The sequence below is a fragment of the Ammodytes marinus genome (assembly GCF_949987685.1).
Source record: "Ammodytes marinus genome assembly, chromosome: 19".
Classification (NCBI taxonomy): Eukaryota; Metazoa; Chordata; class Actinopteri; order Uranoscopiformes; family Ammodytidae; genus Ammodytes; species Ammodytes marinus.
In genome coordinates, this window is record NC_137223.1 from 16,831,835 (window position 1) to 16,844,900 (window position 13,066).

Sequence of the window (13,066 nt, forward strand, 5' to 3'; positions counted from 1 at the left end):
AGAATAAATCTATCAAATTCCCAGCAGGCGTTTGTGCGCGCATGAATGGCGCGAAGCAAACTTGCATACAGGTAGTACAAAGAATCACAATTTAAAAAAAAAGAAAACATAAGAAATCTAACACATGGGGAAGTAATTCAGAAACACACAAGGGACATTTCATGAGCACATTAACGGTCTGATTGTCTCTTGTAACTAGTTTTAAACACATTTCTCATAAATTAATAGTGCATCCAGGTTCATGTCAGAGCTCTCTCTCGCTCTCTCTCTCACACACACATACACTCACACACACGTTCGTGCACAATGCTTTGATCAAAGGGGCCCTTCAGCGTGCCAACCTAATACAAAAAAAAGAGAGAGGGGAGTTTTTAAGGAGCTTAGAAGAAAACCTGACCTATTCCTCAAACTCAGCCAATTTAGGCGTAGATCTTTAGGTCTTTTGATCATTTTTTCCTTTCGGTCACCACATTTGTTCCGTGTCCTTGATCAAAGTTGGGGAGTAAAGTCAGTCTGAATGTTCAATAAATTAACCCAACAATGAGACAACCGGCTGGCGGTCCTTTTCCAGCTCTGCCCGAGGTAGAAGTTGGGTTCCGTAGTGTATAGTCTTGGAGGAACGCTGCACTTTGCTGCTCTCAAACGTGGGTTTATTATAGCCCATTTACCTGTTTGCTAGAGTTGTCCCTTTAGTTCTCTTCCCCCCTTCACAACACTTGAAATTTCCACGCTGCTTGGTCTTTGTAATCCAAACAGTCCGCGTTGAAATTGAGCTTCCACGAGGAGGCTGTCTGGTCCTTATAGTCCAGGCAGTCTACGGGGCCGCTGAAGCCCATCCCCGCCGCCCCGTAAGCCGACGAGGAGAGGGAAGATGCGGGGCTCAAGTGGCTGGACACCCCGTTGCCGCTCATGGGGCTCATGGCAGAGCCCGCTGCGGACAGCTGGTGGTGCATAGGCGAAAGGTAGGAGCCGCAGTCCATGCCGGTGAAGTAGGACGAGGAGCCCGTGTAGCCCTGGTGGTTGTAGCCCGACGCCTGGGTGTAGGTCATGGGATAAGAGCGCTGCATGCAGGAGGAGGAGGAGGTAGACAGAGGGTCGGAGAGCGGGGAGATGGAGGCCGGGCTCCAGATAGACACCGGCGCGGCGCTGCTGCTCACAGGCGGGATGGAGGTGGTCGAGGGCGGTGTGAACTGCCCGCTGCCTCCGCTCTCTGAGCTGGCCTCTCTGACCGGAGAACCTTTCTTTTTCATCGGCTTGCTGACAGCCTTGTTCTGCACACCACTCTGGGTTTGCTGGGCCTGCTGGCGATGTTTGGCTCGTCTGTTTTTGAACCATACCTGGAGGGAAAATGTTTGGACATTTAGGCCATTGAATTTAGCTACACATTATAGTCTACAACTTGTTGTTAAGATATGAAAGGCATTGCGCAACACTGCAGCGTAATGTTAAATTGAAGATAAAAAGATAAATGCGTAAATTAAATATTTAAGTCACCACAAAAGCAAATCATCAGACACAAATATTGAAGATGTTTTTTTCAAACGCTGTAGGGCAATTAAATATGCAGAAGTAGGCCTTCAACACATACAGAGAAAAAATAATAACACAAGTGAATATAGAGCATAAGCCTACACAGGCCTGCTTAAATAAACTATATTTTGACAATCTAGGCCTATCTACACTTTGTTTTTAAAATAGCCTAAAGATTGGTTACTTTTAGGCTACAGTGAGTTTAGGTTAAGATAGAGAATAAATGATCGAAAACGACCAAATATCGTCTCAAGAAGTGACTCTTATCCAGCACAGCATCAGCAGCACTAACAATGAAAATGACACTTTTCCCTGAAGTGGTCGGTCTAGTCTCGCCTAGACACGTCACGCCAATTATCGAGCTGCTACCACGAATAGTCTAACCGTGTGGTTAAGGTGATTGCGTCTGACTCACCTGCACTCGGGACTCAGGCAGGTTGATCTTTAAGGCCATCTCCTCTCTCATAAAGATGTCGGGATACCGAGTCTTGCCGAACAGGTTCTCCAGCACGTCGAGCTGGGCCCGAGTGAAGGTCGTCCTCTCTCTCCTCTGCTTGCGAGGGGTCCCTGATGAGAAGATGGAGAAACATGGAATCAGTTAACTAAATAACAAATAAGTCCAATACAGTAGGCCTATTTGACTTTAACAGTCTTTACTAGTGGAAATAGACGTAAAAGGTTACAATAAAACATTGAAAAAGCCCATTAATCGATCGGTATTTAAACATGGACAAACATGAACAAGTATGGACAGATTTTAAGTTATTTACTTATAGCTACATGAGTGTGAGGTATATTACCGTGGTATCCCACTGACGGATGTAGCAGGTCCACTCCTGAGGCAGATAGGCTCATTCCGTTCACCGTGTACGGCGGCTGCTTCAAATAGGACATCATGCTGGCGGTCTGACGATGGGCCACCGGTGAGAAGAAATGCGGGGGAAAAATGGTGTCAGAAATTAGGCTTTTATTCCTCTTGCTTCTCCGTTGAGTAGCCTATTTCACCTCGCCCAGATCAACCTGAGATAGGACAAGAAACAGGAATGTTGTTTAAGCGTCCGCTGGATTTTTACGCGCAGCCTTTACGCACCGCAGTGGCTTTAAAGAAGTGGGCGTCCTCGGACTGGCAGGGCTCTTAAAGCCGAGCAGAGACCCCCAGCTGTCCCTTCCGTTACGTACAGAGGATACTTCTGTCTGGCTGACATGCGTTTACGCCATCCTGCCCCCCCTCCCCACACACACACAAACACACTAACTGCTACTATAACCACGCCCCTTATCAAAACCCCCAAACACACTCCTCTTCTCTTCTTACCACCAAAACAAAACATTGTCGTTAAAATGCGCACACTCGTTGAGCCCCAACCGGGCTCTCAATTAGCATATACCCACAGGTTAGGTGAAGCTAAATAGACAGCTGATTGGGGGGCCATTTGCAGAAACAAAGCCCACTGTTGACCGATAAGTAATGCTGATAACAAAAGACTTTAGGGAACAAACAAAGAAGCCAATACTGCAAACTGAGCGCCCATTCAAATACAATTGAGCATCTTCATTTCTATATCTCAGGACCCATTGTTTGTTTCCTATAAAACCCTTGTACATTCAAATGTACGAAATTATAATACGAAGGACAACTTCGGCAAATAATTAGAAACATGGAGGCATTCCCTAAAGTGAATTCTGACATGTATTATTGCCACTCCTCGGGGCGATTCCCCCTCCTCTCCTAATGAATCGCCCCCGGTAATTAGATTTGGAAGGTGAGACCCTCGAGAAGTGTTGATTAGAGAGGAGTACTTAATCTTGATCTGAACAAACAAGGAGATGGCCCACTACATTTTCTTTACTACGGGTAGCATGGAGAAGGAAAAATATTCTTCATTAAAATAAATGTTTTTTCATTATATCATTCTGCCTGACAGGATTATCTAAACGAAAGCTGTTAAAATCTTCAGATGGCTGCACTTCAGACAAATAGCACAATAATATTTAAAATTTAAAAAAAATCCTCCTAAATAGCTTATACATTTACAAATCATCGATATACTATCCATCTACATGTGTGTGTTAATTGACAAATGAAGAAACTTTAACTAATTTTACCAATACCACTGATAAATTGAATCCGGTCACTACATGAATGAATGATTTGTGAGACAAATGTGTAGGCCTACATTTAAGAAGAACATGTAAACAGATGAGATTAAATGTGTCAATTCAATTAGGCTATATTAATTTGAGAATTAAAGATACAGCCTAGTAACCATAAATACAATATTCAAAACACAACACATTTAATATAGGCCTACCTTAATTAGTTTTAGCTAATTAGTCGATACCATATGTTGCTGTCTCTTAACGTTTTCCAGTGACACCTACCTGTAGCCCAAAGTTCCCAGGACCCCGGGGTGGTCCTCTTTCTAACCGGACCCCTCGTTTTAAATAGAGCCAATAACGGCCACTCCTACGGTCAATCTGTCACTTTTTTTTTCCACCACCGACCCACCGGTTGCTCCACATCTACGTTTAATAATAAATAGCCTGACCGGCCATTAATTATTATGGGATGCAAGAGTTTTTTTTCTCTCTCTCCTTCTTTCTGTAAGAAATTAACGAGATAATCCGTACGGCACGCGCTGGCCTGATTACAGGACGCCAGCCACGACTCCGCATTCAGGCCTCCTTAATTTTCTGCGTCACGAAAATAAAACAAAGCATGGCATTGTATTTATCAGACCAGCTGACTGCCAGACAACCCCCCCCCCCCCCCACACACACACACACACACACCCCCCCACAAACCCCAACTCAACCAACCATGCAACTCACTTTCCCAAACAGACACATGTATGCACGTTAATGCAGTCTTTCAAAATTGTAATTATCATTATTGTTATTATGATTATTATTATGATTATTATTAATAATCATAATATTAAGTTGCATTAGGCTTTGGGAAGTTTTGTTTCAATATTTTCCAAAAGTTTTCCATAATTTGTTTCGTAATAGGCCTAAATAAAAATATTGTATTGCTTTTATGCAAATTGGCACAAACCATTTTAAACAAAAAAAAAATTAACCATTAACCACCTTTTTTAAAGACTTGATTTCAGTAGATTATACTATGAAATGTATTAATAACTGAATGCGTAACTCTGCACTTAGAACTTGACTTTGAGGGTTAACCCTCCTTCCCCTCCGTGCCTGAATAATACCCCCACAGTCTACAGTCAAACGTCCAGCAGTTAGAGTGTATTATGTGAAGTTGTGGGCTGCTATTAATCGGTTGAATGCCCCTTGTTCTCCTAGCATGCAGCCCCACAGCGGCGAGAGGCAGCGAAGTTTCCTCTCCGTGCACGCCTACCCAATTATCTCCCTATAGGAAACGTATACATTTCCATCGCACGCGGCGAAAAACAAATTTCTCAATTATTAATTCGATTTACAAAAAGAAAGAAAAAAAATCCCATATAGACAGCGAAAGTTAAATAAGCCACTTACTTCTATTGAAAATTGTGTGTTTTTTAAAATGCCTTTCTCTGCGCACTATCAAGCGGCTTTGCTTAGTTTCTTCGCGGGTAAAGCGTTTTGGATGCGGATAACAAGAGATGTTCGGTTTTTATGGGGAGAGAGGGAGAATGCGAGGGATTTAAGCAGCCAATGGAAATGAGAGAAAAATATGATGGGTAGAGGTTGTGAAAGGATGCAGCAGCTGGAGTAAAAAAAAAAGGCCTATAGTGGGAGCAACTCAGCTCCACTGTATTCTCACCCTTCACTGTATTGAGTCACCGACAATTTATCATTTCAAACACAAAAAACGTATAATAGACATAGCCTACTTCTATCTAAGCTAGGCTATTTCATTTTCAGCCGCAGACCAAGTGTGTAGAGAGGTCCATATGTGTAGTGTATTGGCCGAGAATAGCCAATCAGAGCCCAGCACCTGCACGGAGCAGAGTGGTGAACAATTCATTTTGATTATAAAAAATAAAGTACAAAAATAGAGCTCACATAAGTACCAGCAGGTTTCAGTCTCAGCCTCGCACATTGCATTGTCAAAATAAGCCGAGAAAGCAAAACTGAAGCTGTGTTTTGTTGAAGTGGAAATAACTTCTTGGGGATCGGTCACGGTCTGATTCTATGTAACCCTGTAAAGGAGATTTAAAGGGGTGGGGGGGGATGGTGGCCCGTGAAGCCCAGCACCACCACTATTCTTTTTTAATTTTATGTTGTTAAAGAGAGAGAGAGAGAGAGAGAGAGAGAGAGAGAGAGAGAGAGAGAGAGAGAGAGAGAGAGAGAGAGAGAGAGAGAGAGAGAAACAACCTTGTGTTGTCCATTTAGCGTTATTTTCTGGGTTACACCACAAATCACTTGAAATATTATTTTACACTTTAACATCACCCTTCACCCAATACACCTCAATTTGTGGGCATTTTTTTTTGCTGGATTATCAATATAGTGCTCCATTCCAGTGTAAAAATGGTTATTATTCTTTTTAAACGTGGGCCTCATCAGCACAGACTGAAGGGGCCGATTGAAGCTCCCAAACAAGCAGCAGGTTAGAAAACTAATTAGGAGTCTAGGCCTACATGCCAGATGAACAGACTGTGAGGCTGCTGGGTTGTTAGGCAAGACTAAAATCAATACAACCTTTTTTTTAATTACAGACTGTAGCTGATAACAACACTTACAGTAGCCTATTGATGGAATATTTCAGTTTTAAGATTATTGGTATAGGTGTACATTGGCACAAGAGTTGTCAATAAGGAACTTATATGGTGAGACATTGGGGGGGGTAAATGGTATTTTGTTATTATTGGGATCCCGTCTAGGTCATTAAAGGAGTAAAAGCGTTTTACAATGAGCGTAGTTCTCACATTTCCCCTTAGAGATCATAGTCAAACAAACAGCCTAACCGGTGCTTAACTATCTGGTCCCCTTGTTGTCCCAGAGCTATGTTCTTGGCTCACGCAGAGTCCTTTCATCTTCAGCTCTGATATATAATTCATCTGAAAATATCTAATAGCCCTGGGGAGCATTTCAGCTAAACGGGGCCTTGGTAGTATATATTAAAAAAGGTGAAGGAGCTTGTTAATGTCTGTGGCAATATGCCCTCCCCCTGTCTCCGGGCCAATTGACAAAGTCACGGCTTCTCCTGCTGTTAGGGAGACGAATTGAAGGCTAAGAATCGTGGGACTGAGATACCACTCTTTCACAGTGCACCGGGTAAGACTGGCTGGCATGGGGACGGTGTGCTGCCTCCCCTCTCCTCCTGCAGCCTTTTGTTCACTCCCAATTGGTTACAGAACATAAATGATAGCACAAATCCAAAGAAACCTTTGTGGCGATGGGATTTTATCTTTAAAATCTTCTTCTAAATCCATAATAATGAGATGAAATATGGATAAGCTATTGATATATCTCAAAGTGGCTTCTTTCTGGAAAATAGTTAGCCTAAATGCTGCTCATAACCTTGCTAATTTAATCTATCTATCTATCTATCTATCTATCTATCTATCTATCTATCTATCTATCTATCTATCTATCTATCTATCTATCTATCTATCTATCTATCTATCTATCTATCTATCTATCTATCTATCTATCTATCTATCTATCTATCTATCTATCTATCTATCTATCTATCTCATCATGTTAGTATGCATATTATTTTGACCAACTGTTTCACCTCAGCCATCCATTTCAAGGTCAAATCAATGACTTGGCCCACTCAACCCAGCCCATCTGTTACACACACCAACCCTGTATTGGATATTATGGTTGCTTTTTGCCATCTGCACTTCCGAACTCATATTGATGGATTTATTGATAGGCACGGCGGTGGAAGCCGTGTATATTTATTGATGATTGTGCGGCAAAACAGAAGTGAGCGTCAGTGGATATTTAATTACTGTATCAGAAGAGTCAAAATGAGCTTCGCACAACAGGTGTTTCTGCGAAAAACAGATGTAATAATTTTTTTTCTTTTCTTATCAAAGTGTCAGTTCTTAGTTCTCCATCTAAAAAAAAAAGATTTGTCAGAGTCTTTGAACCTGTAGCTAGCTAAGACGTGAGAAAACAAGGGATACGCTAGCTCTTGTCAGTCACAACATTGTCCAACATTCACTGCCAACTTCTTCCGGTTATATAACTGAAATTCTAATTCTAATCGTATATACTTGTTTTTCATCACTAACATGGACATTTATCAGGTTCTCTCCCATTCATTATTACCTAACCGAATATAAAAAAACAAAACAATGCACCACACCTCTGAATTCTAAACTGATTTGTCTGTATAGGCTAAATCAATGTCATTTTTAAGGCTTTTGCCTGCCTATGGCTGTATTCACACCAAATAAGGTGGTGCGTTCAAAACACAGGTTTCTCTCATTAATTTGAATGAGGCCTGTCCATTTTGGCTGTGGTGGTCTGTGCTGCTGCAACTTGCTGAAGAGAAAAGGCAGAAGGTTGCAGTGAGAAAAGTAGAAACCTGCAGTGTTTTGCCTGATTTGGCCTGAATGCAGCCTATGACTCATAAGCAAGCGTCATAGGCTAAGACACTCTTTCTGACGGAACCTGTCTGCTGGTTACCTGTCATAAAGTTGGTCTTCTCTAGAGAAGAGCTCCAGGAGCTTTTTTTGTAAAGTTGGCAATTAAAATACTGCATTCCATGGTGTGGAAAGGTGTGCTCGAAAGGTGTGCTTAGCCCTGAATTGCATTCCTTTCCACGTTGTGTGCATGAACGCCAGCAGGTATGCATGCATGAATGTGCGGTTGTCTAAACTTAAGGGTCCCTGTTGGTTTCAAGATATGGTCAATCTACTAATCCAAGCCCTCTTTTTCTCTATTTACTCCCCCCAGCTTTTTTGTTCTCAGAGTTGTAAATCAACATTAAGTTTAGTGAAAGAGTTAGCTATATTGTTAGTTAGATGAGACAATAAAGTAACAGTTTATCCGAGAGACATATTTTCTAGTTAACTACCCTAACTGAAGAGGTAACTTGTTAGACAGCCACGAACATGCTATCACTAGTCAGTCACAAGAGCACTTCAAAGTACTATCTCTTTACTGCATGCACAGTTTCTGGCAGAGGAAAGCTGAATAAAACTAGGTGCTGCAATACAGTTGATAGTGTGACAGGCATAAACATCTGGTCTGAGAAACTAAGCTATTAAAATTACTTGGTGGAGAATTTGTATTTGTTAGCGGAGTATCAGTGTGTTTTACTATTATTTACATTTAACCCCCTACTGCCTGGTTGACATCATATCATATTCATGCGCTTCATTGAGTGACACCCACCACTTTTGGTTTGCTCATGGGAGGGTTGAATGTCTTGTTCCTGCTGGTACCTCGTTAACCTCCCACGGCCTGCGGCTAGTGTTAGCCAAACTGAGAGGCATCATACCTGGGTATTGGTCAGCAGGGACCGGCCCCGGGAGCCCTGGACCCCCCACCGGGCGAAGGGAGGGAGGCAGGCGGGACAGAGGAGGGCCAAACAAAAACACAACCTGGCATCCCCACGGCAAACAGCCCACCTACTGTCAGCCAGCATCTGGGGCACAGCACACAACCCCTCTATTCACATTCTGATGACTGCAAATACGGAGCAGAACACACACACACACACACACACACACACACACACACACACAAAAATGTTGTTGAAAATGTTTTGTTTTTTTCAATGGCAGAGCTACTATATAGTCTACAGCTGCAACTACTCAAGGTTTTGCAAAGAGATTACAACCCCCCACACCCCCAAAATATACTGTAAAATGTAGTGTTTTGAAGTGTGCAGCTAAATGCTTTGAATCCATTGTATAACTGTACTTTAAAGTATATATAATGCCTGCGGGGAACAAAGTTTGAAAATTGCAAGATAGGAATGAATAACAGAAAGAGATTTGTGGAGAGAGTGACAGGAAGAAGTAGGGAGGAGGAGTGTAAAGTTAATCCAGTCTGAATCGACGGGCCCGGCTGCAGGAGTGACACTGAAAACAGTTTTTCTTTCCTTTCTTTTCTCTGCAAATTTGCTCTCCCCTCTCCCTCTCTCTTTGCTTCCTCCCGTGCCTCTCGCTATTTTTCTGCCTTCTTATCCTTTTTAATTAGAGGGGCTATTCGGCTGCACAGAGGACTTTAATCCCCAACTGACCAACAATGCAAAAAGCCAGCCTTTGAACAGCCGACCTGCACCCCTCTTGGCCCCCGAACCTTCCCCCCGCCACGACCATCGCCACCACCAATCCCTGCTCTGGCCAAACACTTCACGGCTCCCATCGCCGGGAAAACCATGCAGGCTCTCTCCTGTCTCCATCTTTTCCAATGTCTTGGACAAAGCACCCGGGGGACAAGTGCAAAGAGAAAAGTGTCTGAAAGAACATTTCAATATCCGCCCGAGGTTCTCAAATAGCTTTGGTTTGGTACTGGGACAAGGCCGAGGTCAAATGGCAGGTGACTCTGAATGGAGAAAAGTTACTAAAATAACCTGCTAACATCTGAAGTGTATGGAAAGGAGTTTAAGATTACCAAGGAGGCGTTATAATAGGAAAGAGAAAAGGTAGCACCTTCTTAGTCTCCCAGAAGCTAAATCAGCACATCTTCAAAAATACCCTTTTTGGCTTTTTCTTAATTTTTTAAAAACTCTTATTTTGTTGGTTAAAAACTTGTCCCTCCTCTTTCCCCCTACTTCCTCTTCTAACATGCTCTGTAACCTTGGTTTGTCTAATTGGAAATAGATACTGGAACACTGAAAAACTATCTTTTGTATGAAGAAATAATTGTTCAGAAAATGAGCTAGCTGGAGTATAGGCTGAAGCAAAATCCCCCACTGGGTCTCATTTCCATATGTATATGCATCTCAAGATGGAGTCTATTAAGACTAACCCTTGTTGTCTAGTTACATGATTATGTGCGGCCATTATTACAAAATTACCTACAGATGGAGATAACAAGTCAGGGTCAGGGAGAAGAACATAATGAGGATTTGGGTCATTATTCATCAAGGATAACACAAAAAAACAATACATTAAAAGTGAATTTGTCAATTTATCTTGTGCACTAACCTGTTATGTACATTTTATAACCCTGGTTTTCTTTCTTTATTAAAGGTGGACTCAACAATTATGGTGAATGCTTGTTGTTTTTTTAGCACAGTGCGTACACACAGTACATACAGGTAGCGAACCATGAGGAGATATTCACTGATTTTAACAGAAAAGTGATTTTGACAACAAGCGTTCTCCAGAATCACTGTGACCACCTTTAACTCAGGTTAACAGTAGTCCAAATGTTTGTCCAGATATTTCAATTATGAGGGGGAAAAGTAATTAGTCTCATAATAATGTCTATGCTAGTGAACACATTACTCCAACTCTGCCTGAAAACGACTAACTAATTTTCATGTAATTTCGTTCAAATGGATTTTCCATAGCAAGTCTGAAAATTTGCCACTGGAGCACAATGACAACGCTCCCACTTTCAATCCGGCCTTGCATGTGAACGAAAAAAAAAGAATTTCTTTTCACCAAAGACGTATGCCGTTTCCTATATTTACGCTGCCTGGCTTGCTGGCTCCGCGCTCCCTCACACAGACCGGGGTAAAAAAACACAGGCCAGCCAAACCTCCTGCTTGGCTAATCACAGGCCCAATATTTCCATAGCAGGCAATTAGCATCTTGCTTTTATGTGTGAAATGGCTGAGGCGAGAGAGGGAGTGAGTCAGGGAGAGAGGCACAGTAAAAACAGAGAGAGAATAAAAGAGCAATTAAGATGTTGGGTGAGCGGAGGACAGAGACAGGCAGTCTGCTGCCGTGTGATTTGAGGCTTGCAGGCCCAGTAATTAGCCCTTCATTGTGAGATAATGGACTTGGCCGGTCTTCCCGGTTCCCCGAGCTGCCCAACCCCAACTCGACCCATTGAAGGTCAGAGGGCACAATGTGCAGTTTGGCTCCTATATGTTTGTGTGTGTAGGTGTATGTGTTTGTGTGTGTGACTGCGGAATGTTGTGTAAACCATCTTTGAGCACTTGCATCATCTCATATTAAAGTAAAAGTGAGAATCACAAAAAATGACAAAAGAAAAGAAGGTAAATTGTAAAACTCTCTAAACCTGCAGAGGGTTTTGGATAAATCCATGGTCTGCTTCAGCCTTCATGAGGGAACAGCGTGCCAGTGACAGCGGTGCCCTGCTTTGAGGCATTTGAGTCATGGCGCTCCTGGCCTATCACTCCTTTCTCCCGCCATCTTTAGAGGCGCAGTAATCTGTGAACCCTGAATCATAAGCTTTGGGTAAATCTATGTAATACGAGTAATTCGATGAAGCAGTATTTTCTTGGTAAGAGGCAAAATCCTGTTGACTATTCAAGGATTGACTCATCCAACAGTAATGCCATTAGACCAGTGCCACGGATTCTTCGGAAAATGCTGTTTAATTGCCAGTAACCAGCCATTGTTTGGTGACGGGTAAACACTAGCTGAGATGTATGAGGGGGTTTAGTAAGGAAGCGTGTGAAAAAGATGGCCCCTTCGGCTTCAGCCAGTCGCCATTGAGAGACGGATTTACTCGGGCTCGATGAAGCCCGCGCTGCAAAGTGGCAGAGGCACTGGCTTAACTAAAGTCTTCAGGAATATAAATGCAGAGTAACTCTTTCCTTTAATACAGGATTTGCTCAACAATGCGATTAAGGGGGCTGTCTATTCAACATAGAATTTTTTTTTGAGTGGCGAGGAATTTAAGGATCAAGCCTTGTTGCTCACGTTTATTAGCGCGGGACGCCACAGCTCAGGGATTGTTGGTCGTTGTAATCGTGGATCAGTTTATCCATGTTTGTGTTTGGCTTTATGCACATACACCCTGACACTAAGTCCCATTATCTCCACCTGTATTGGAAATCTTTAAGAACAATAACTACCCACACCAAGCAGTTTATCCTAAGCCACACTTGCCCCGGCTTCTCCACAATAAAAACTGATAGTAACTGTCCAAATCGACATGAACTGATCTAAAGCTGCTCGAGGAGAGTTTTTTTTACTTTTACTAGTTAATCCAATTCTCACCACACTGGGATTTTTTTTATGAGAATTTGAACATTTGAGGTGCATTGTCGTCCCTCCCCGCAGCCCCCTGCTCTCAGGCCTGTCCTGGAGGATGCAGATTGGAAGTGAGAGGTGTGTCGGCCGAGGCTGGCCTCCATTGTGAGCCGGTGCCTGGGAGACGAGCAGCACTGCCAGACCAGACACTGATTGGGTTTGACACTGCGTCCAGGAGGCGAGAATAAGCTTTTCTTTTGCTCTTTTTTTCTCTCTATAAGTAAAAGAGAGTGTTTTTTTGTTTGTGAAAGGCCCCTCCTCTGCTCTCTGCTCTCCTCTTACTCCCCCCTGGTTCTGTTGTGCTGCTCGCCCTCCTCCTCGGTTCTCCCTTTCACTCTTCTCCACGTTTCTATATTGACTCCCTCGTTTTTTTGCTCAGATTAAAACCAGTGGACTTCTGTTTCCTTTGTCTTCCTCTTTTATCATCCCTCTCCCTTGGA

General features: G+C 42.8%; 1 protein-coding gene across 2 annotated transcripts; it reads right to left on the reverse strand.

Annotated features, from left to right (window-relative positions):
• Positions 1-707: 707 nt before the first annotated feature.
• On the reverse strand, positions 708-2,627 carry LOC307266136 (homeobox protein OTX2-A-like; the record flags this gene model as incomplete). 2 transcript variants are annotated; one of them, XM_080048072.1, is made up of 3 exons in its annotated part: positions 2,331-2,627; positions 1,946-2,097; positions 708-1,337 (listed from the first exon to the last, which is right to left on the reverse strand). In XM_080048072.1, the coding sequence occupies exons 1-3, from the start codon at positions 2,425-2,427 to the stop codon at positions 708-710; spliced, it is 879 nt and encodes a 292-aa protein (XP_079904198.1). In that variant the 5' UTR covers positions 2,428-2,627. The 2 variants fall into 2 exon arrangements, with proteins under 2 accessions (XP_079904198.1, XP_079904197.1); XM_080048071.1 differs by having other exon boundaries at positions 2,301-2,627.
• Positions 2,628-13,066: the final 10,439 nt, after the last annotated feature.